At 41.8% G+C, this 25,389-nt stretch overlaps 1 protein-coding gene across 6 annotated transcripts in view; it reads left to right on the forward strand.

The window, feature by feature from the left end:
* bahcc1b (BAH domain and coiled-coil containing 1b) overlaps window positions 1-25,389 on the forward strand; it is a 182,559-nt gene that overhangs the window by 95,338 nt on the left and 61,832 nt on the right. For all 6 annotated transcript variants that reach the window (XM_061967479.2, XM_061967478.2, XM_061967477.2 and 3 more), the window contains one exon: window positions 24,737-24,895. In XM_061967479.2, coding sequence (XP_061823463.1) covers window positions 24,737-24,895 — 159 coding nt within the window. The remainder of the gene's footprint in view (window positions 1-24,736; window positions 24,896-25,389) is intronic.

A 25,389-nucleotide genomic window follows, 5' to 3' on the forward strand; every position in this document is an offset into this window, starting at 1 on the left:
AGAACTCTGTCGATTGTGTGGAATTATTGATGAATCGTGTCATGAAGTATTATTTGCAAAGTGGAGTGTAGTACTTGGCTACAATCAGCAGAGGCGCTGTTGGTTCAGACTGTCTGATACCAGACATTAGCTACATCAATGTTTTCATCAATTCAATACATACAATTTGTAAGCATTTTGTGTGCACTCTGAGAATTACATTTTAGCTACATTGGTTGCAATTCACAATTAAGAAAGTCAGAAAGAAAGCCGCAGCGGAAGTTAAATATTGCGATTGTCACTGAAAGTAATCGATTTTGACTAAGTACTAGGTTAGCAGTGTAGGGATGCGCAATATTAATGTTTTTTTCAAGCCGATACTGATACTGGTAACTTCCTGCTTCTCAAGTCCAATACCGATAACATATTTAAAGACATTAATTTTTATATTTAGATTGAGGTAAGTAAGACTCAAACAAAGGTGGATTCAACAAACTGTACCTGTAGATTTGTGCTGATAAAAGCCCGTATCTTCAACAATGGTGAGTGCTGGTCGTCCAGCGCCATCCTCTCCATGATGGAATTAGAGATCGCTTTAGTTCTCGGGTCGTCAATGATAAACTTTTTGCTCTTTTCAAACGCCGTGGTGATAGGAGTAAGCGACTGGCTTTGGGGCAGCCAAGGGGTTTTCGCAGACTTTCAAAACACTGTTGTAATGATACTGGTGTTTCATGTATGATGTTTTTTTTTCTACTCGGAATGTTTGCAGAACATTTGGCGCAAATAGCATGCAAAATGTCTACCTCTGAAACAGTGAAGAAGTCCCACGCCATGTTTGTTTACAATGAGCTCAGGCTTACAGCATAACACATGGTGGGGTGGATGCTTGATTTGCTCATGCTTGCACAGTACGTGTAATCTCGCTTCATTGGAGCGTTTATTATCGGAGCTTTTTTTTAAAATTCTTATCAAATTTATCAACCCGATAATTATCTGTCCGATATTTATTGTGCACCCCTATATATTTAATATTTAATTTCACTTCCTAATTACCATATGTAATGGATAAAATGTAAGGATGCGCTGATCGATCAGCCACCAATCAGGATCGGACATTTTTCATGAAAAAGTATGTTATCACTTATCGCTATTGCCGATTGATGCCTTTTAATGCCGATCACGAACATCGATGCCCTTTGGCTGACTTGATATAAATCTCCCGGCTGACAAGTGGCTAGTTGCTAATTATGTGTCTCCATACACAGTGTTGAACCGCTCCCCTAAACTAACAATAATCTTCTCCATTACAGTAAATAAACTGCATGTATCATTATTAAGTATCATCATTATCACTTGAGGACGAGTCTGAACATGTTACAAGCTAACTGCTAAGCTAGCTTTAAACAACACCAAGAAATAAGTGCTTAGTAAAGTTTAAGAAGTGTAGATGGAACAGTGTTGCAGCAGAAAGTAAGCAGTTTTTAACAGGATATTAACAAGTAAATTAATAAGAGTCTAGAGCAGGGGTGCCCAAACATTTTTTGTCTCCAACGGCCAAAGTGAAAATGTGCCAATTGGACGATGGCCAAACGAGTTAACCTTACGGACATTCCATTAACATTTGTGTGGGCTTGAAAGAGGTCAGTATGAATAGTTATTGATTTTGGGAAACCGCCATTTTGCCGGGCCAAACTAAATGTCTGTTCGGGGCCAAATTTAGACCCCTGCGCCCACTTTGGGCACTACGGCACTAGAGAGAGGATACTATAAGCCTTATGACTGCTAGTGTGTCAGCATTGTCACAGTTAGTACATGACATGTAAGAGGAGGGCGGATCAATCCATAAATTGGGGTTGTTAATTCCAAGGGTACAGTGGTATATAGTATAGTAGTTTTTGTGTTTTAGTTCTAGTATATTATTGACTTTGTTTTGCTCAAACAATTGTATGTAATAATAGAAAATAAGGAACTAGTTTAAATATTGCGTTGATATTGGTTAACTGTTAATAGCACTCACCATAATTACAATTAAAAATGTACAGTTAATACATGTGATCTGTATCTATTGGCCGATATCACTTATGGATGATTATAACTTCCCTTATAAATTGTCGCCGAAAAGTTTATTTTTAAAAGAAAATAATTCCGCGCAATGTTTGTACAAGGGAGAGAGTAGCAATTAGAAGGATCATTTCACACCAACGTTCAGGGCTTTTTTTCAAACTGTAATTGTAACGAGGAACACATGTTAAGGCGTAGGGGGAGACGTAATCCAGCACCAGAGGACATGGCTTTAAATAGGGATTGTGAACTAATTAACTTGATATGTGTCTAACTTGTATTGTGTTCCAACTCCAAGCATGCAGACCAGTCTCTGCTTTACTGTTGGACCTTCAGGTGTATTTAATCCTGCACTGAACAAGCGCACATCCTTAAATTCTTCTATGATTGTCTGATTTCGTTGTTAACCTGCTGATCAATTGCTATAAAGACTATTCTATTCTGTGTGAGGGATAAACAGGGGTGTGGCACTATGGCACGACCGGAAAAGGGCCACTCTCCCAGAACAAGCTTCCACTCACACTAAATAAAACCACTGACTCTTGCCAAGACATTCCAAAAGTATCTGTAACAGTATGCTTTCAATTTGTGTATATGTGTGCGTTCATTCTTTGCTACCATATATGGACCTGCTTCCTGTTAGAGGTGGGCGTGTTTGGCATCCAAAAAGCCTGTGGAGGGAAAAGGGAACTTTTTCCTTCTTAGTCATATTTTGATTGTGTGTTTTGTCGGTCACCTTTGCCAATGGAAACCATTTGGCCACATTCATTTAATCCTTTCTGCAGATCCGTGCAATGATTGATTATTTGCTTTGTGTGATGACCGTGCACCCTCATAGCCCACAGGTGATGTGTCTTCTAGGGGGGGTCTGACACAGGGATGGTCGCCGGGTGTGTGCAGAGAGACGTTATATCCGCAATCTGGGAGTCATGCTTTGAGCGGTGCTGTTCATAGTCTGCTGATTTATGCACCACACAGGGAAATCTCTCATTTGTTGCTCTTTCATCTCTCTCTCTCTCTCTCTCTCTCTCTCTCTCTCTCTCTCTCTCTCTCTCTCTCTCTCTCTCTCTCTCTCTCTCTCTCTCTCTTTCCCCCCCCTGTAATGTGATTCAGTGTGGCCGCTCATCCCAGGTGACACGCCATGCTTCGTCTGCATGCCCCCCGCCCCCAACTTTCCCTCCCGGTTCTCAACTCTGCGCTATGAATGAGTCAAGAGGAATGGTTGATGAATAATAAGATAAAGCGGAAGGAGAAAAAGAATGCTATCTGGATGTCGTCGAGCTAGAGAACTCCTTTTCCAAACATATTCTTTGTAAGCACTGCTCAGTCACTTATTGACACATTGAATGTGTTTGCGTCCCGTGTGTGTGTGTCTGTGTGTGTGTTTGTGTGTGTGTGTGTGTGTGTCCAATAGCCTACTGCGACCGCCTTGCTTGAGTAGCCCTGTCACTTGTGCAATTCTGCGGTGTCAAAACAGATCAGAAAGGTCTGACTTGACTTCTGCCACTAAACACACACACACACACACATGCACATTGCCAGACACGTACGTACATACACACACATTCACACATACTGGCTAGGGGCTCTGTGCCAGGGCCCTTGGTGGTTGGAGGCTTATGAAAGGGTCGGGCTGACGAGGAGGTTGCCAAGTGTACGGCAATAGACGTCGCAGCCAAACTAACGAGAGTCAGAACCTCTGACACACTCATGCACGCACACTCACACACGCACGCATAACAAGACTGTACAGACAAACTCTCTCAGTAGTAGTGTGTGTGTTCCCTGCATTAAATTAATCTGATTTCTCAAATATTTTTTTTTGTTGTATTTTCACACCTAAGTGTGAAGTCCAAGTGTCCATGCACTCTCTATAATGCCATTATTGGTTGTACGCAGTGTGCCTCCCGTACACTGGGGGACGCTTATTTCCTTTTAGCACGGTTAATTTATTTATTTTCCTGGTGACTTATACGACGTCACACTAGGCGTCTGTGGCTTCTAATAAGTAAAGAGCCTAGCTATGTTGTGATGCCCGCTGTAATATTGACACAGATTTGAAATATTACGTCTCTAATGGCTATGCCAGTGTTTTTCAACCTTTATTGAGCCAAGGCACATTTTTTTCATTGAAAAAATCCCGAGGCACACCACTAGCAGAAAACATATAAAAAATGAAACTCAGCAGCCGATATTGACAGTAAAAAGTCGTTCTCGCAATTATTGGATATAAATTCAAACCATAACCAACCATGCATCACTATAGCTCGTCTCAAAGTAGGTGTACTGTCACGACCTGTCACATCACGCCGTGACTTATTTGGAGTTTTTTAGTGTTTTCCTGTGTGTAGTGTTTTAGTTCTTGTCTTGCGCTCCTATTTTGTTGTTGATTGTCATGTACGGATGTACTTTGTGGACACCGTCTGCTGCTCCCTCACGGTGTAAGTCTTTGCTGTCGTCCAGCATTCTGTTTTTGTTTACTTTGCAGCCAGTTCAGTTTTAGTTTTGTTTTGCATAGCCATTCCTAAGCTCCAATGCCTTTTCTTAGCGGCACTCGCCTTTTGTTTATTTTTGGTTTAAGGATTAGATACCTTTTTACCTGCATGCTGCCTCCCGTTGTCGTCTGCATATTGTGATCACGACAAACCATGTTCCCGACAGCCACAAAGCAATTAGCTACCTGCTACAACCTACTGATATGAAAGAGTATTACACGGTTACTCTGCCGTGCTCTCGACAGCACAGACACTCAACAACGGCGGATCATAATTACTGGTCTGCAAAAAATATTTTTAACCCAATTAGGTGAAGTGACATAATCTCCCACGGCACACCAGACTGTATCTCACGCTACACAGTGGTTGAAAAAAACTGGGCTATGCTGATGTTAAATAGCAGACATCATCAAGAAAAGATCTTGGATTGCACTATGAACATGACGCTACTACCAAGAATGTATCAGAGTGAAGGCAGGTCCGAAGTAAAAAAAGACAGTAGGCAGAGAGTGTTTTCGAATTCATTTTTGGACCGAGATTCGTGAAAACAAAACTTTTGAATGTCTCGAAGTTCATTCATAGGGCAGCAAAGGCTCTGTGGATTGATGAAAGGAGTTTTAAATCTGAAGGAATAGACCGTTCGACTGGATACTGTTCCAGATGAATTTGGTTGCTATTGCTCTGGACTATCTTGCCAGTCGTGTGGAATACAAAGTTATTGTTAATCAGTATGGAAATGCTGCGTGAAGAGGTGTGTGTACGCTTTGTTATTTTCCTTGTTGTTTGTAATATGTGCTTCATTCTTCTTCATATTTTGTTCGGGAGTCCGCATTAAGCCGGCATTTGACATTTCCTTAATGACCTTATCATTTTCTACCATCGATGCACTTGAAAATGTTCTGTTCTTTTAATTTGAGAAGCACATAAACAGTCTCCTCTTCGTTACAATTGTTACTGTTTTTATTGAATGGTATCTGCTTCCGAGCTGAGATAGGCTACAGCACCCCCCGTGACCCCAAAAAGGGACAAGCGGTAGAAAATGGATGGATGGATGGGTATCTGCTTCCGGGTTATATGCTGTGCTTCGAGGCTGGCGAGAGATTTGGTTTCCGATCGCATGTGTTATTCCAATTTAAAAAAAAACCAAACACAATCGGATTAGGATGTTTCCATGGGCTGTAGGAGGCTCATTTAGAGCCGAATTATTTGAGAAATCGGACTAATTTAGTACATGGACACGTACCGACTGAGAGTTCGGTGTGGACAAAGGCGTTTGTTAACTGGCAAATGTGACGATAGGACATAAGAAGATATTGACGTTCATTCGGAGGGAGATTGATTCAACTCGCCATGCTTCCAGGTGTGTGTGTGTGTGTGTGTGTGTGTGTGTGTGTGTGTGTGTGTGTGTGTGTGTGTGTGTGTGTGTGTGCACAAGCAGACATGTTCAGACTCATATATGTGTGTGTAAGGGTGCATATTGATTAGCAGCAGTCCACATTTACCTCTTTGCTTCATCTGTTTCCTTCACTGCCATAAAGAAAATAATGGATATAAAATACTATCAGGGTCTATGAACGCTCCTGATGACTTAAGGTGCTCGGAGCAAGGGCAGAAAAAAATTGAGTTACATTTTTTAATCGTCCGCAACAAAACACAGTAGTACCACAATAAGGAGCTTAATTGGTTCTGTGATGCATCTCTTAATGCAAAACACTTATATATTAAGCCGCCCATTAAAATGAATTTAAATCCATTAAATTTGTGCTTGACCCCAACACAGCACATGTAACATGCCTTTTAAAAAACAACACATTTTAAGATAGGAAATATCGTATAAAAACAATACAGTGGAATGTAGTACCAACGACTGCAGTAGTTTTGTGAAGCAATGTAATACTAATGTACAGCATTTACCTTGGAAAATGGATTTTTACGGTGTCTTCTTCCAGCTGGTTTATCTAGCAAACACACCGTCAGCAGCTTTTCCATATTTTCATAGATAAATGTCCACCATTTAGATATTATTTACCATTCTTGGCGGGCGTTAGATTCATGCTCTCGAAATGCTTTGCCAAGTTGGCGACAAGCTCAGTCATGTTTTTTGATCATTAATTTTCTATTTCAATGAATCACATCCACGTCTTCTCTCAGTACTGTCCTTCACACTCACTTTCTTCCTTCCCACGGTTGGTTGGGAAAGATGGTTTTGCATTTTTGCTTCTAACTTAAAGGGGAACTGCACTTTTTGGGGAATTTTGTCTAACGTTCCCAAGCATTATGAAAGAAATGACGATGGATGTTTTTTTTTATGCATTCTAGATATTAAATACATTTGATCAAAAGTCAGCTTACAATGGAGACTATAGGAGCCGTTCAACTTCGCCTATAAAGCCCTTAAAAAACATCCAAACACCTCCATTAGGTTTTGTATACATAATGTAAGTATATATGTAATGTAGTAACAAGCACATTTTTTAATAACATTTAATATTTACGTAATTTGATCATTTTAAGCATGCGCGGCGCATTAATTTAAAAAACGCGTCACGTTTGCTTTTGCTTTTTTCTTCATCAGTAATTACTCACTGCAGACTTCATGAGAGCCCACAAAATAATAAAACATCACATACTGTGCAAGGTCTGCTGTCATTAGGATGCCGACTGCTGGGATGTTCATATATTCCCATTTAGATGAAAAATAGTTCATAATCCTCGCGAAGAAACAGGGTGGGGTGTGGAGGGTGGGCGGGGGTAACAAGCACTTTTCGTATCATTCTCGCCAGTTCCAGGTCCTAAGTGGCGGCCAAAGTGTCCCAACTTGTCAGATTATGTCGCCAGTCACCTTCTGTCCGGGTGAGATGCATGATTTATGATCTACAGCAAACATACAGGGAGCAGGGAAGCGATTTAAACATCAGCACACAGGACGTGATTACATCGCCGATATAATTTGTCTCTGTTAGCGCTTTTAATAACAATATAACTAATACTTGGTTAATAGTCAAATCACAAAATGTAAATGGAGTGTTGTTGGCGCTTTTTGAATGGTTATTTATCAGATGGAGCTCCCATTGCCTCCTCTGTAAGCGGACTTACATTTTTTCGTTTGTTTAATGTTTAGAATTCATAAAAAATTTTTAAAAATCCATCCATCGTCATGTATTTCATAATGATTGTGAACAATAGGCAAAATTCCAAAAAACTGCAGCATAACAATTAGCCAAGAAACAGCTCTTATCTTAAAACACACTTAAGTCTGGGCGCTCTTAAGTTGAGGTACCACTGTCCTCGGTTAGAATAACCTATCAGGCCGTTATTATGTGCCTCCTCAGGTTGATTGATAATACTCTGACATTCACTTCGAACATATAATTATGTGTGTAACATATATGTTTTTGAAGGCTAAATTTAAACTCGCTTGGTTTCATTCCTTTTTGAACTGCGACGAGATGAAATGCCCCTGACAAAATGTGCATCCCATCAGTTGAGTGAAACCCTGCATTTAACATTTCATACTTTTGTTCTCGTAACTATACAACATTATTCTTATAAGTATTTCTTTCCAGTGCAGCCTCTAAGACCTTAATACAATAGCATAAACCATTTTTGAGTCAATAATGTATTGAAATATAAAAATAAAGACATCCTAATTGCTTTTAAATCTGACAAAATGTAATGTTTGTGGACTGTTTTGCCTCCTCAGTGATTGTACTGGAAAATAATCCAACACAACAATTTTTTCTACAAATTCTTTTGAGAACATGTTGCCTTGTGACATGTCATATCACTGCCCATGACACCCACGCTCCTGTTGTCTTCCTTCTCTCCTCCCCTGTTTGCTTCTTCTTCTTCTTCATCCTCCTCCTCCTCTGTTATCCTCCCTTCCCTTCTGTGGAATAGTGAGAAACCTTGGGACTGTCTGGCCTGCTATTTATCTGTGTTAGGTTTCACCTTCGATCTTTGCAGACACACACACACACACACACACACACACACAAAAATGCTCAAAAACAGGCTACGGGGTTATTTTTTCCGACACACACAGGCACACCAGATTTTTAGTTTCATGTCGCCACACGCAACATTCTGCACATACTTTACTACAAATGTGAGAACAGATTTCCTATCATCCAAAAATAAGACGCTAACCTTGGCTGCTTTTCATCATTTCTCACTTTCTCTGGATTTTGCATTAAAAGCCTTTTTTTCTTTTTAAACTGACAGCCTGCCCTCCTTGAACCATGTTTAATTAAAATTGACGGACACAAAAAAAAGTAGCGATGAAAATGTGAGGGCACTTATGTACAATGCATTCTGTTATTCTCAAAAGAAAAAAATTTTGAGCAGCTATTTTTCGTTGTTGTGATAAATTAATCAAGTTTGGCATTGGCATATACAAACCCCGTTTCCATATGAGTTGGGAAATTGTGTTGGATGTAAATATAAACGGAATACAATGATTTGCAAATCCTTTTCAACCCATATTTAATTGAATGCACTACAAAGACAAGATATTTGATGTTCAAACTCATAAACTTTTTTTTTTTTTTGCAAATAATAATTAACTTAGAATCTCATGGCTGCAACACGTGCCAAAGTAGTTGGGAAAGGGCATGTTCACCACTGTGTTACATGGTCTTTCCTTTTAACAACACTCAGTAAACATTTGGGAACTGAGGAGACATGTTTTTTAAGCTTCTCAGGTGGAATTCTTTCCCATTCTTGTTTGATGTACAGCTTAAGTTGTTCAACAGTCCGGGGGTCTCCGTTGTGGTATTTTAGGCTTCATAATGCGCCACACATTTTCAATGGGAGACAGGTCTGGACTACAGGCAGGCCAGTCTAGTACCCACACTCTTTTACTATGAAGCCACATTGATGTAACACGTGGCTTGGCATTTTCTTGCTGAAATAAGCAGGGGCGTCCATTGTAACGTTGCTTGGATGGCAACATATGTTGCTCCAAACCCTGTATGTACCTTTCAGCATTAATGGCGCCTTCACAGATGTGTAAGTTACCCATGTCTTGGGCACTAATACACCCCCATACCATCACAGATGCTGGCTTTTCAACTTTGCGCCTATAACAATCCAGATGGTTCTTTTCCTCTTTGGTCCGGAGGACACGACGTCCACAGTTTCCAAAAACAATTTGACATGCGGATTCGTCAGACCACAGAACACTTTTCCACTTTGTATCAGTCCATCTTAGATGAGCTCAGGCCCAGAGAAGCCGACGGCGTTTCTGGGTGTTGTTGTTAAACGGTTTTCGCCTTGCATAGGAAAGTTTTAACTTGCACTTACAGATGTAGCAACCAACTGTAGTTACTGACAGTGGGTTTCTGAAGTGTTCCTGAGCCCATGTGGTGATATCCCTTACACACTGATGTCGCTTGTTGATGCAGTACAGCCTGAGGGATCGAAGATCACGGGCTTAGCTGCTTACGTGCAGTGATTTCTCCAGATTCTCTGAACCCTTTGATGATATTACGGACCGTAGATGGTGAAATCCCTAAATTCCTTGCAATAGCTGGTTGAGAAAGGGTTTTCTTAAACTGTTCAACAATTTGCTCATGCATTTGTTGACAAAGTGGTGACCCTCGCCCCATCCTTGTTTGTGAATGACTGAGCATTTCATGGAATCTACTTTTATACCCAATCATGGCACCCACCTGTTCCCAATTTTCCTGTTCACCCGTGGGATGTTCCAAATAAGTGTTTGATGAGCATTTCTCAACTTTATCAGTATTTATTGCCACCTTTCCCAACTTCTTTGTCTGTGTTGCTGGCATCAAATTCTAAACTTAATGATTATTGGAAAAAAAAATATGTTTATCAGTTTGAACATCAAATATGTTGTCTTTGTAGCATATTCAACTGAATATGGGTTGAAAATGATTTGCAAATCATTGTATTCCGTTCATATTTACATCTAACACAATTTCCCAACTCATATGGAAACAGGGTTTGTACTTGCAATGATATATGTTAGTGTTTTGTAAAGCCAACCACGGTCTTACAATTCAATAACTTAACTATTTTTCTCATAATGCCAGTGTTTTGAATCAATGTTAAGCCTGCACTGTAAAATGCAGAGCATCAATTATCACCACTGTTTTAAGATAAAAATGACAATTTATTGATTTAAATTAAACTCTAATGTTGAAAACTATTTTTGAGTCAATTATGTTGGTATGAATTAACTTAATATTGTGTGTAGTTTTTCATAGATTTTCTCCATTCATTAGTAAAAACTAATTGAGGTAACTTGATTAAAACGAATACCAAGTTGACGTTGTGGAGTGCTGGGAAGTATAGCCGTAAACTCCCTACCCAGCATGCCTTGTGTTTGTTGAATTGTAAACCTGTTTCTATCATCAATCAATCAATCAATGTTTATTTATATAGCCCTAAATCACAAGTGTCTCAAAGGGCTGCACAAGCCACAACGACATCCTCGGTACAGAGCCCACATATGGGCAAGGAAAAACTCACCCCAGTGGGACGTCGATGTGAATGACTATGAGAAACCTTGGAGAGGACCGCATATGTGGGTAACCCCCCTCTAGGGGAGACCGAATGCAATGGATGTCGAGTGGGTCTGACATAATATTGTGAGAGTCCAGTCCATAGTGGATCCAACATAATAGTAAGAGTCCAGTTCATAGTGGGGGTTTCTAGTTAGTGTAAAAGTTTTTCTTTTAATGTCCCTGTTAGTGCAGCACTCAGTGTTGGACTATTTATCCCAAAGGTGGTTCATGTGCTGCTATTTTGTTATGAGTTAAATGATTTGAGTTGTACCTTTATAAAAGTAATTCCTTGTGCAAATTGTGGTTTTCCTCACATGGGATTAAAACTTAATACATAACAAAATAGTGCACATCTAAAAAAAAATATTTGAAGACATTGTTTGTTTAAATGTACATAATAAACTATGAAGTATGAGCAATTTTAAATTTTCTCTGCAGAAAAAAAAAAAATTATTCTACCTGACTTTAGTTAGCTCTCTATTAGGGGGAGCATGATAAATATCGGAAAGATAATTATTGGGCCGATATGAGGAATTATGACATCATACCGATAAATGCTATAATGTAGAAAAAAAACCCCGCTAAACACACAAAAAAACAAAACGCTCCAATTACCCGTGCTGTTCTGTTGGTGGCTTAGGGCGAGCAAATAAAAAAAGTCCCAACGATTGTCACACACACACTGGGTGTGGTGAAATGTGTCCTCTGCATTTGACCCACCCCCATGTTCACCCCCTGGGAAGTGAGTGGAGCAGTGAGCAGCAGGGGTGGCCACGCTCGGGAATCATTCGGTGATTCAACCCCCAATTCCAACCCTTGATGTTGAGTGCCAAGCAGGGAGGTAATGGGTCCCATTTTTTTTGTAGTCTTTGGTATGACTCGGCCGGGGTTTGAACTCACGACCGCCCGGTCTCAGGGCGGACACTCTAACCACAAGGCCACTGAGCTGGTCAAGCACCCCATTTCTCTTACCCTTGCCGTGCTGTAAACATCCCACAATCTTACTGTAAACCAGGGGTGTCAAACTCATTTTAGCTCAGCGGCCGCATGGAGGAAAATCTATTCCCAAGTGGGCTGGCATGTTAAAATCATGGCATGATAACTTAAAAATAAAGACAACGCCAGGTTGTTTTCTTTGTTTTACTTTGGCCAAAAATAGAACACGCACATTCTGAAAACATACAAATCACAAATAATCCTATGGACAAAACACTTCAAGTTTGTTGAAATGTCTGAGGAAATCGGTGCCGTTTCAAAAACACAATGAGCTTAGACTTGGTCTCAGTGTATCTACAAAGCCAGGATTAAACTTTAAGTCACAGTCTTTCTGTCATTGATAAAAAAAACACAACATGTAAACTCTTCTCGGTATCAAATACCTCCTGTCATGTCCAGAAACGGAGGTAAAAACTATTCAAAAGGGTTACGTTTTCTCGTTTTTGACAGACACATAATGGGGGAGTAAGGGAGACATAAAACGGCAGGTTTTAAGTTTCACTTGGGTCGAGGGCGAGGAGACGCTACCAGGCTTTACTTTGTACCTCTTGCTAGTCCTAACAGAATTGCTATTGTGACATCCAGTGGACACATTTAGAACAGCAGTTTCTTTCATTAAAAAAAATGCGGCTCATTTTAATACTTGGCAAACTCATCACGCGGGCCGGATAAAATCTGTCCGGGGGCCTGATCCGGCCCGCGGGCCGTACGTCTGACACCCCTGCTGTAAACAAACATGGTGTTGATTGTGTTGGACTTCTTCACTGTTTCAGAGGAAGGCATTTTGCGTGCTATTTGCACCAAATATTCTGCAACCATTCCGTGAGAATGGAAAAAAAAAAATTAAGCTTCAATCCATCCATCTTCTTCCGCTTATCCGAGGTCGGGTCGCGGGGGCAGCAGCCTAAGCAGGGAAGCCCAGACTTCCCTCTCCCCAGCCACTTCGTCCAGCTCCTCCCGGGGGATCCCGAGGCGTTCCCAGGCCAGCCGGGAGACATAGTCTTCCCAACGTGTCCTGGGTCTTCCTCGTGGCCTCCTACCGGTCGGACATGCCCTAAACACCTCCTTAGGGAGGCGCTCGGGTGGCATCCTGACCAGATGCCCGAACCACCTCATCTGGCTCCTCTCGATGCGGAGGAGCAGCGGCTTTACTTTGAGCTCCCCCCGGATGACAGAGCTTCTCACCCTATCTCTAAGGGAGAGCCCCGCCACCCGGCGGAGGAAACTCATTTCGGCCGCTTGTACCCGTGATCTTGTCCTTTCGGTCATAACCCAAAGCTCATGACCATAGGTGAGGATGGGAACGTAGATCGACCGGTAAATTGAGAGCTTTGCCTTCCGGCTCAGCTCCTTCTTCACCGCAAGCTTCAATACATCAAACCTTATTGGCCACCTGAACGTCAGCATTGCTATGAAGGTGTTTTGAAAGCCTACGAAGACGCCTGGTTTGCAAAAAAGCAGTTCATTCTAAATTGAAAATATATATATATATATATATATATATAAATAAGCTGGTATTGATCTTGAGAACCAGGAAGTTATCAGTAAAGGTTTAAAAAATTACATAGTGCATCATTTTGCTATACATTTTAGTAGATGTTGGTATTACTTAAGAATATTGAACACAAACTAAGGCAGTTGTACTAACTAAAACATTGTGTTTTTAGCGTGTGTGTCGGGTGTTTAAAATACTTTTTTTCCCTGGTAATTGTACAGATGCACTTATTTTTAGCGCTGTTATCAATGACGACACCAGAAATATGCTAAGCAGCCAAACCTGCAGGTCCACTCCTTCTCTTTTCTCCCCGATCAGCTTTGGAGGGTTTTTTTTTTTTACTGTCAGTCATAAATCAACATATCAAACTGTCAGTGCAGCTGAAGGAATTAATATGAACAGAAAGTCCTGATTCTTGCTGTCTGAGATTGTCAGCATCTGATCTGAGGATTCGCTGCGCCTGTATTGACACAGTTTTCCATCACATGATGCCATTTGGGAGAGCGGGTCGCGTACAAGTGCATTTTCTACTTTAATTGCCACTATGGAGACGGACTATGGCAACTTTTCTCAGACAGCAGCTTCTGTTTATAGTAAATAGCACATACAGTGACATGCACCACATAATCCTAGGTTCACTTGGGTCACAGTTGCATTTCATTTTTTTGGTGCATTGAGGCTTCACGGTGGCAGAGGGGTTAGTGCATCTGCCTCACAATACGAAGGTCCTGAGTAGTATTGGGTTCAATCCCGGGCTCGGGATCTTTCTGTGTGGAGTTTGCATGTCCTCCCCGTGACTGCGTGGGTTCCCTCCGGGTACTCCGGCTTCCTCCCACCTCCAAAGACATGCACCTGGGGATAAGTTGATTGGCAACACTAAATTGGCCCTAGTGTGTGGATGTGAGTGTGAATGTTGTCTGTCTATCTGTGTTGGCCCTGCGATGAGGTGGCGACTTGTCCAGGGTGTACCCCGCCTTCCGCCCGATTGTAGCTGAGATAGGCTCCAGCGCCCCCCGCGACCCCAAAAAAGGGAATAAGCGGTAGAAAATGGATGGATGGATGGGTCTGCGGTTGATGTGATAAGCAAAAAGTCCGGCTGAGTGGAGTTAGGGTGCGCTTGTTTCGCTCGTCGTTGCGTCTCATGCAACCCCTCTGTTGAAATACCTCATCAGTCCAAGCGTGACGTTTTTTTTGTGGTTTTTTTGCATGCATGCATCATTTGGGTATAAACAACAGGAGGATGTAACGGTGACAGATGGAAAGAAAATGTTTCGATCAGGATAAAACAAAGGCGGAAACAGGTAGCAGGAAGAGACGGGGCGGGGTGGCAAAGTAAGCAAACAGGGACAGAAATAAGGTTTAAGTTAGCGGCTGGCCTCTCAGATGATTTTCCATATCAGCCGGCCAGAGGAAGTGGGCAAATATGATTTTCTCCTCAACTTCCCGGCAGAAAATAGACAGGGAGGGAGGTGACAGGAATGAGAGAATGGGGGCAAAAACAGGCAAAATGGACAGAGATAAGTTATTGGAAAAAAGATGGAGACATGGGGGTAGGGCGAAGGAAAAAATGGGCACAGCGGAACTCTAAGAATGCTAATCAATATGACGACTGTTTAAAATCAAGGATTATATTGACGTAATTAATCAAGATGAACTTTTATAGGGTTTTTGGAGACATTTTAAGATGGCTGTAACTTTAAAAATGTAGTGCTTAGCTGAAAACAGGACTTTTGTCTGTTTTATGTCATAAAAGATGAGATACAGGCAAACTAGTGAGTGTATAATTTTCTTTCTGATTTTTCTGCGTATGTGTGTGTGTGTGTGTGTGTGTGTGTGCGTGTGTGTGTGTGTGTGTGTGTGTGTGTGTGTGTAAACGTGAGTGCGCATGTGTGTGTGCCCGCACTGCCAGGGGGCCTTGTGAAACCATCCTGAGACATATGAGCTTGTGTTTTATTATGACTGGCTGAGAGGCCGCTGATCTACGGTTGTACAAGCGCGGTTTGGAGCTTAAAAAGAAAACACAAAGCAAACAAAAAAATCTTCCAGAAATATTTTTGAAAGCAGCAGGAAAAAATAGATCAGAGTTTATGTTTTGCTCGTACTAATTACAGGGCATGGGAAGTACATACATGGACAAAAGTATTTGGACACACCTCATTAGAAAATCCTTTTCATGCAAAATGTCCTTTGTAATAATCGGGCTGTAATGTATGTGTCCATGAGAAAAATCTATCATCTCCCTCACTTGTTTGTTCCATTTTTAAAGGGAAGAGGCGCTAAACGGTCTCTTCTTGAAGTTCTGGATTTTCATGAAGTCATGAAGAAAAAATACTGTCTGTTACGCGTACTAATGTATGTAGCTGTATGAGCCCGCCCCTTATGCGCCAAAAAAAACACAGTATTTGCGACACATCCTAACATTCTGTGAAGCCTGGAGCTCTGCCAACTACATTCCAGTTGATTTCGAACGGACTAAGTTTGATCATTTTGTTGTATTTGATGTACAGAATCTCTTCCATCCATCCATCCATTCATTCTACCGCTTATTCCCTTCGGGGTCGCGGGGGGCGCTGGAGCCTATCTCAGCTACAATCGGGCGGAAGGGGGGGGTACACCCTGGACAAGTCGCCAGCTCATCGCAGGGCCAACACAGATAGACAGACAACATTCACACACTATATGTTGGACAAATGCAGAGTTATAGTTTAGAGCAGGAGTCTCAGACACGCGGCCCGCGGGCCAATTGCGGCCCGCGAGACGTTATTTTGCGGCCCGCACCTTAATATGAAAATGTAATGTTAGTGCGGCCCGCGAGTTTTATATGAATGGCGCTTGACAGCATCATACTTGCCAACCCTCCCGATTTTTCCGGGAGACTCCCGAATTTCAGGGCAACCATTCTCTCGAATGTCTTCTCCCAAACAACAATATTAAGAGCGTGCCGTGATGTCACTGCCTTTAGCGCCCTCTACAACCTGTACAAACAGCGTGCCAGCCCAGTCACATGTTGTAATTGGCTTCTGTACACACACGTAAGTGACTGCAAGACATACTTGATCAACAGCCACACAGGTCACACTGAGGGTGGCCGTATAATCAAGTTTAATACTGTTACAAATATACGCCACACTGTGAACCCACACCAAACAAGAATGACAAACACATTTCGGGAGAACATTCACACCGTAACACAACATAAACACAACAGAACAAATACCCAGAATCCCATGCAGCCCTAACTCTTTCAGGCTGCAATATTGTTAGAATAATTATGTATATATTATCATCATAACTTTATGCTTAAGGGCCATACTATAAAGTATTGTCAATTTGTGCAGAGCTAGCAATCCGAAAGATTGCTAGCCTCTTTATCAGTGTTGTGTCCAGACTCGGCCTGCTGGCTGCCAAGGCCGAACATTGTGTTCCGGGATGCAGACAAAGCAGAGACTGGGCAATATCACCAAGTGTCAACATATTTGCATTTTTGTATGGTCATGTGTTTGTGTCTAACTGGAGTTGTCGAGATTACCCCCTGCCCTCAGTCACCGTGATGTAATAGGGCCATTTCCTAATAAATGGAGGAGGCGCACGGTCTTTTCTTTAGAACGTAGTTTGGATCTGTAACTAGAGTACAGCCCAAAACACGTGTCTCCTCATGAGCTAAATTGAACTCTGATTGATTCCTTGCTTCTTGTCTGATTACTAGATGTCAACAGTGTTTGCACCTGACATCTCCACACCACTGCTACCACCAAACCAAACAAACCCCGACCCTGTCCGTGCGTCGGTTGAGGCGGGCGGGGTTGGGGGGGGCGGGGTTTGGTGGTAGCGGGGGTGTATATTGCAGCCCGGAAGAGTTAGGGCTGCAAGGTGTTCTGGGTATTTGTTCTGTTGTGTTTATGTTGTGTTACGGTGCGGGTGTTCTCCCGAAATGTGTTTGTCATTCTTGTTTGATGTGGGTTCACAGTGTGGCGCATATTTGTAACAGTGTTAAAGTTGTTTATACGGCCACCCTCAGTGTGACCTGTATGGCTGTTGATCAAGTATGTCTGGCAGTCACTTACGTGTGTCTGCAGAAGCCTCATACAACATGTGACTGGGCCGGCACGCTGTTTGTATGGTGAAAAAGAGGACGCGACGACAGGTCGTAGAGGACGTTAAAGGCAGTGTTATCACGGCACGCCCTTAATATTGTTGTCCGGGTGAAAATTGTGACAAATTCGGGGGAATGGTTGCCCCGGGAGATTATCGGGAGGGGCACTGAAATTCGGGAGTCCCCCGTAAAACCCGGGAGGGTTGGCAAGTATGTTGCTAGGGCGGGATAGCCATTCAAAGAAGGTGAATTCATTAAAAAGTGCATGTTAGATTTTTTAAAGAAATCTTTTCTGGCGGCCCAGCCTCACCCAGTTTCTGCATCCAGTGGCCCCCAGGTAAATTGAGTTTAAGACCCCTGGTTTAGAGAAATGCTATTCAACTAGCTACATGGGGGCCAAATCCCGCCCAGGAATGACAGCACACCGGCCCCCGAATTCAGTTAAAAACTTGGGAGACATACATTTTTGCAGCAAAGTCCTAAAAAACACTAAAGTGCTCCTGTTTAATAGAGAAACCCAGACCACTGTAAACACATTGGCAGATCCTTGCATTGACATTTTAACCTTGCTAGCAAACATAGAACACCGGGGTCCTAACTTGTGATTTACATAACTGAGGCGTTCCTCAAGGCAAGCCTTTAAGTCCTCTCCTTTTTTGTCCATTACAAATTTTTTCATAACGTAATTTTTGTAAGTAAGAGTTGTTTACTTAAGTCAGTAGTCATTTGTTCAACTTTTTTAGTTATACTAGTAGTGTTCCTCAAGGTTCTATTTTAGGTCCTCTCTTTGTCATCTTTTGGGGTATTCAACTGGTGGCCTGTGAGTTCAGTTCAAAACAGCTTGTGAGAGGCTCACATTTTTGCAGTGGATTCCTAAAAACCCTATAGAGCGCTGTCATAGAGATAATCTTTGACCAATTTTAAAAAAAAGTCCTTAAAAACAGCAGAGCGCTGCTGTAACTCTGACAAAATAAATAGACCAAAATCATATGTCTACTGTAGAGGACGCTGGTTCCACGGAATATACAAAATAAGACTAATAGTGAAGGGAGAAATCTGTCCCCCCTGTCTTTATCTTTCTGGAAAAGTGACTAGTTGAATATAACTGGTGTACATGTACTCTGCAGTGGACATTTTAGTATTTTGCATAACAGGCCAATTTTTTTTCCATTATTTGTAACTTGACTAAAAATACATGTTCACCGCAGAGGACACTGGTTTTCAGAAGGAAGTATAAAAAAGTAGATAACAGTGCTTTTTGGACTCATGCCTGCACAAACATAGCTAATTAACATTAAAGACACACAAAGTGTGGCTTACTAAAAGCACTTCAGTGATTCCCACTGGACTGAACTCTATCTGGGGGGTGGGGTAAGTACAAAATGTGTCTGTCATCCAATGAAATAAACTCTATTCCTCCATATTTTAGGCAAATACACTGAATGTTAGAATAAACTAGGGGTGTCCGGATACAACATTTTCCCTTCCGATATATTACCAACATTGGAACCCTGAGTGTTGGCTATTACCGATATTAGTCCGACACGATATTAATAAAAATCACAGCACTACTTTTAGTGTGGAATGCTAGAAGAAATGTGATGAAGTAAAATTAGTCAAACAGAGAACAACGGTAAGTATGAAAAACATAAATTTTATGTCATAAAAGTATGTACTTTTGTTATTTTTTAGTGTGGAATGTTAACAAAGGTTTGATCAAGTGAAATTACCCAGAACAGGTATGAAAACACTAACCTTATGACAAACTGTTTGCATTTTAAGTGGAGTGTTAATTTGGTTTTTTTTTAACAAAGTCTTATGATCACAATAATTAATTAAGTTAAGCTCATAATAAGTTGAATGATGCGGACATGTTTGTTACTGGATACGTTTCTAATGCACTTCTACTTAGGAGACTATATGTATCAGCAATATGCAACTATAAGTATTTGCTACTTGTTTATATTGACAAATGTTTTTTTAGACTGCCATATTCAATTAAGGACACGTTTTGTGTATGTCTAGCTTATGATAGTTAATTGATTTAGCAGTCACAGGCTAAATAAACACAGCTGCCATTGATATCAGAACATTTATAAAATGTAATTACACACACTTAGGAGAAGCCATTAATGTTTCATATACAGTATATCTCTGAATAGAATGGATAGAAAGCACTGGTTGCACATCAGCAAGAAAAGTGAGACTTTCAAAACAAAAGGTTTCAAAAAAGTGTCCCCACATAAACATGCATAAACATGGAGAATTCCTTTGCTTCAAACCTATTAGTGGTGGTCCAAATTTATCTGTGGCGGCCCGCCACAAAGTGTATGGGAAAATACACTTTTAGACTGTCTACATTCCAGCATCTCGGCTCCATTGTATGTATGATATACAATGACTGGACCGCTGGGACATGCTTAAAATAGCTGAAAAATACTATAACATGGAACCTTTAATCTATCCATCCATCCATCCATTTTCTACTGCTTGTCCCTTTCGGGGTGGCAGGGTGTGCTGGAGCCTATCTCAGCTGCACCCTGGACATGTCGCCACCTCATCGCAGGGCCAACACAGATAGACAGACAACATTCACACTCACATTCACACACTAGGGGCCAATTTAGTGTTGATTGAACTCAGGACCTTCTTATTGTGAGGCACACGCACTAATCTATAAATCTATATTAATCTATAAATTAATCATTTAAGAGCTGGGCTGTACCCTCAGCTCCACCTTAAATTGTATTTCTTCACCCTAACAAGACATTTCATGCTTCAAACTTTGAGGACCGCTTGGGGAAGCATGTGCACAAAGCAAGCTCCACACGCTTGGATGAGTAAAATTGTATACAATCTTGTTGAAATCCGTAAAAGATGAACAAACTGCCTGGTTGTCTAGGCTTTTGGGTTGTGGTGGAGCTCAGGATGTGTGTGTGTGTGTGTGTGTGTGTGTGTGTGTGTGTGTGTGTGTGCGCGTGCGTGTGTGTGTGTGCGTGTGCACCGCTCGGATGCGAAGTGTTGTCGTAATTGTCTCGCCGAGGCAGTGTTTATGGGTAACGACCCAACCCACCACACTCGCTCTGTCTCCCCATCCAGCGACTAATTACCTGACTCCCTGTGGATTTGTTTCTTCCTTCCCCTCGACAACTGTTCAGGTTGTTCCGCCAAATGAGAGCACGCCGATAAGTGCAGATGCATTCAAACCAGCCGCACTGAACACACCGAGCCCGTTCGCTCACCACTTCAGCGGATTTAGACGGTCACGCTCGCACCGTTAAACTGTGGAAGGGATTCTCTGTCTTAGAAAAACAGGCCAAAATCCTATTCATGTTTTATAATAATAATGTTTTAATAAATTGTAGCAATGGAAAAGCATGCTGGAATGCATGCTGAACATTTAACAGTGTGACTCCAGTCTTGACATTTTCACCTATTTTGCATGGCTTAAACCAGGGGTGTCAAACTAATTTTAGATGGGGGGCCACATGGAGAAAAATCTACTCCCAAGTGGGCCGGACTGGTAAAATCACGGTTACATATTGCGGTTAATAGTATTCTATCTTTATTTGTCGTTACTTATACTTTCTGAACAAATTATGTGATAATGTTCATCAGTCAACTCATAGGTGTTAATTTTCAATCTATCAAGATAAAAAATAATATCAAAATCAAATTACAGGATGTTATTTATGTAGTTAGTAGAGATGCGCGGTTTGCGGGCACAACCGCGGAGTCCGCGGATTATCCGCGGATCGGGCGGATGAAATTAAAAAAAATTTGATTTTATCCGCGGGTCGGGTCGGGTCGGGTGATTGAAATAAAAAAAAATTAGATTTTAAATAGATTCAGGCGGGTGGCAGTTAAACCAATTCGGAAATATATATACATAGTTAAATGTTGTTACCCACATACGAAAAACGAGCAGGCACCTGCAGCATATGCCACAACAGAAGAAAAAAAAAAAGAGAGATGGACACTTTTACGGAGCGGAGAAGGGACGCCTCGCCGGGGTCCGGGACCGAGGCCCCTTCCCCCGAGAGGGCCCCACCGGGAGCCGTAGCTGAGGCGATCCGCGAGAAGGGCCCGACGCACGTCCAGGGTCACCACCGCGCCCACCGCACCGACACCCCGCCTCGTCTGCCTTCGCCGCGGCCGGCGTCACGCGCAGCAGGTAAGCAGCTTACCTGCCCGCCACCCCCGTGGCCGGGGGCTCGTAACAGGGGTCACTCCGCCCGCGCAGCTTACCTGCCCGCCACCCCTGTTGCCGGGGGCGCGTAACAGGGGTCACTCCGCGCGCAGTGCGCTCACGAAAGGGGTGGGGCTCACCCTGGTTGATATAGACAGCAGCTAGGACGGTGGCCATGGAAGTTGGAACCCGCTAAGGAGTGTGTAACAACCCACCTGCCGAATCAACTAGCCCTGAAAATGGATGGCGCTGTAGCGTCGGGCCCATACCCGGCCGTCGCCGGCAGCGAGACGCGCTTGGAGGTGCGCTCAGCGCGGCTCCCATATGATTGCGCACTGGTGTGCGTCTGGGTCGTGACAGCGTGGCACGCGAATGTCTGTGCTGCATTGGATCAGTCTCCTTTCTTTAACAGGCAAAAGCTTTATAACCTCACTAATGCCTTGCATCGTCTATATTAGATATATAACAACGGGCGGGTGCGGGCGGATGCGATTCTGATCAAATGTTAGATCGGGTGGATTGCGGATGGTTGACGACTTTCTGATGCGGTTGCGGATGAAATAATTGCCTATCCGCGCATCTCTAGTAGTTAGCTTATTTTCCCCGACAGGTGCACTAACATCATGTGGTTTATTTTTTTTAACATATGTAGCATCATCTACAAAGATACAAATAATTACTATTGTGACATCTAGTGGACACATTTAGAACAGCAGTTTCTTTCATTTTGGCTAATTTTTATACTTAGCAAACTCATGCCGCGGGCCGGGTAAAACCTGTTCGCGAGCCTGATCCGGCCCAAGGGGCCGTATGTTTGACATCCCTGCCTTAAACTAAGGCAACAATATGGGTATGCTAATGGCGTATTTGTTTCAAACATGCTTAACAAGTTACATCGAGGAACATCACATTTAGTCTTGCACAGTTCAAAATGTCCAAAAAGGAGCCGAAAGAAGCAGACTTTATTCAACCGTATGCAGTACTCCCTCCTCCATGTCTCAGAGATTGCACTTACTTAGTTTGAATGTGACCATGTCCTTATCAACAGAGACACAACATTTAGAATGATGTAACAATTGACCGATAGCTTTAAGAAAAAAAGATTAAAAAATTAATAATAAATCATAAATATATACAATTAATTAGATAATATAAAAAATATTAATGAGATCGATAAATGGAAATACTAAGATGAGAACAATTACAATACTATCTCAACATACGCGCTTAATTGGTTCTGCGACGGAGCTCTTAACTGAAAACACATGTATCTCAAATCAACGTCTCTCCTTGAAATTAATTGAAATATGATCGTGATAAATGAATTTCCGCAAAGTAGGAATTATAAATCCAATATTTTCATAGCTAGAGCATTAAAACCTGTTCATAACCTTCTAAGTAAGTTTTTCAACATATTGAGAGCCCTCTAGACATGAAATAACACCCTTTAGTCCCCTTTACACTCTTTTAATCCTGAATAGTATTCCTGAACAGAGCACTCATGGCCCATACTACTCTAGTGTTGATATTTTTGTTTTTATGTTAAAAAATGCATAATTTACGAGCCCCAAAAATTGTAGAGTATGCTAGAATCTGTGATGTGGTGAAGCAGCAATAAAGTGCGAAGGACAACTGAAATAAATATACTAGGATTGAAGGAGCTTTTTTTTTGTCATACTCGTACAAATGTGTATGTACGGTATTAAATTATTAAGGAAAACAGTAAGAAATAGGGAATATTTATATTTAGGGAAGGACCGAGATTAGCTGTGTAAGAACGCTGTGTGGAGTGGGATAGATGAATAAGTAAATAAGAATTACAGTATTTTTAAGAATTAACGTAATAATAGTGTACATTATTTACCTTGGAGAGTGGACTTCTACGGTATCTTCTTCCAGCTGCGTCTCCGTCAAGCACACCATCAGCAGCTTTTACATATTCTTATGGATAAAAGTATGCCATTAAGATATTTTAACATTATTCTGCTTCAGTATGGTGCAGAATAGCAGTGATACGCTCAAATTCTGTCAGTTTGGGGGATTTTTTTTTTTTTAATTCACTGAATATCATCCACTTTTTCTCAGCCCTGTCTTTCACACTCACTTTCTTCCTTCTCATGTGGAAATCAAAGTTATGGCCATCTCTAGTTGTAAGCGAGTAACACCAGATTTTTTGGGCGGATCTTTTGGGGGGTTCACCGTGACATTTGCTACACCAACTGATGGCGGGGATGCTCGTAATTTGCTACACCAACTGATGGCGGGGATGCTCGTAACTCTAATTTCTGCTTGCAACTTAAATCATAACAATGAGCAGGGAGGCAGTGCTTATCTCAAAACACTCTTAAGTTGAGGTACCACAACATGAAAAAAATCTATTACATTAAGATGAATAAGGAGAACTGTCCTAGTTGGTCCACCGTTATATGAAACTACTTAAGTAGGTAATCTGGAGTTGCCATGGTGATGAAAGGGATGCTATTTTCCCTATTAGCAGCCACATTAGCATCATAATGATTTGGACATTTGTTACGTTGGAAGTAAATGACTTCATATTAGCAGTATTTTAATGAGTTCGGGAGGGAAATAGTATGTATCTGAGACATCTTCAGTACAAATCTACATTAAGGAGATTCATTTCTCAGGGGCAGGTCACATAATTTTTTTTTTAAACAGCGTTGCTTGGAAATATTACTAACACAATATTCTTAAATGATTCACGAGGAGAAAATGTCATCCACATTCTTATTAGTTTAGTTTTTTTTAGAGGGACAGGAAGTGGAAGTTTGTCTGCACATATGCTCTGTTAATTATTATGCCGTCATTCTTCTGTAGAGCCAAATTTAATCAGCAGCGTTCAGAAATCTAACCTTTAACCTTTTTTTCTCTGTCTCTCAGGTGCTTCCTTTATGGGTTCCTTCCTGTCCAGCAGTTTGGGGTCGCCGCCCTCCCACCCGTCCCATCCCTCGGGACCCGTTTCTTCCCCATCCTCTCCCTCGTATAGGACTGGACCCCATTCCAATGCCTCCCCTATCTGGTTCCCCCATTCACACGAAGGTAACACAGACACACACACACACAACACACACTTATACACACATGGCGTTAAATCTCTGGTTAATCCAAGGTTTTGGTTTTGGGATTAGATAGCGATGGAGCCATAAGTGGTTTAACCATCAGTGAGCTGAGGCCAAACAAACTGTGATGCTTTAAATGACACTACTTACACTCGCACACATACACACGCGCACAACTCATCTGGCTCTGGAAGCATGTGGCTTTGTGTTTAAGTTGTTCTACTTCTGACCTCCAAAATGGGTGTAATAACTATCAACATGACTATTTTCAGTAAACAGCCACCGTTTTTTAACTTCCTTTCTACTTGTCATCCTTCGCCCCCTGACCCACTTTGAGGCTTTTATGAGGTCGTACACCCTCTTTACGCACACACGGTGTACAATTTCCATGGCTTCAGAGGAAATTACATTGACTTGCATTCATTTCCTGAAGTCGACATTTAACCTCAAACCAAGACTCGACCCTAAAACATA

The sequence above is a fragment of the Nerophis lumbriciformis genome, linkage group LG11, assembly GCF_033978685.3.
Source record: "Nerophis lumbriciformis linkage group LG11, RoL_Nlum_v2.1, whole genome shotgun sequence".
NCBI classification, from domain to species: domain Eukaryota; kingdom Metazoa; phylum Chordata; class Actinopteri; order Syngnathiformes; family Syngnathidae; genus Nerophis; species Nerophis lumbriciformis.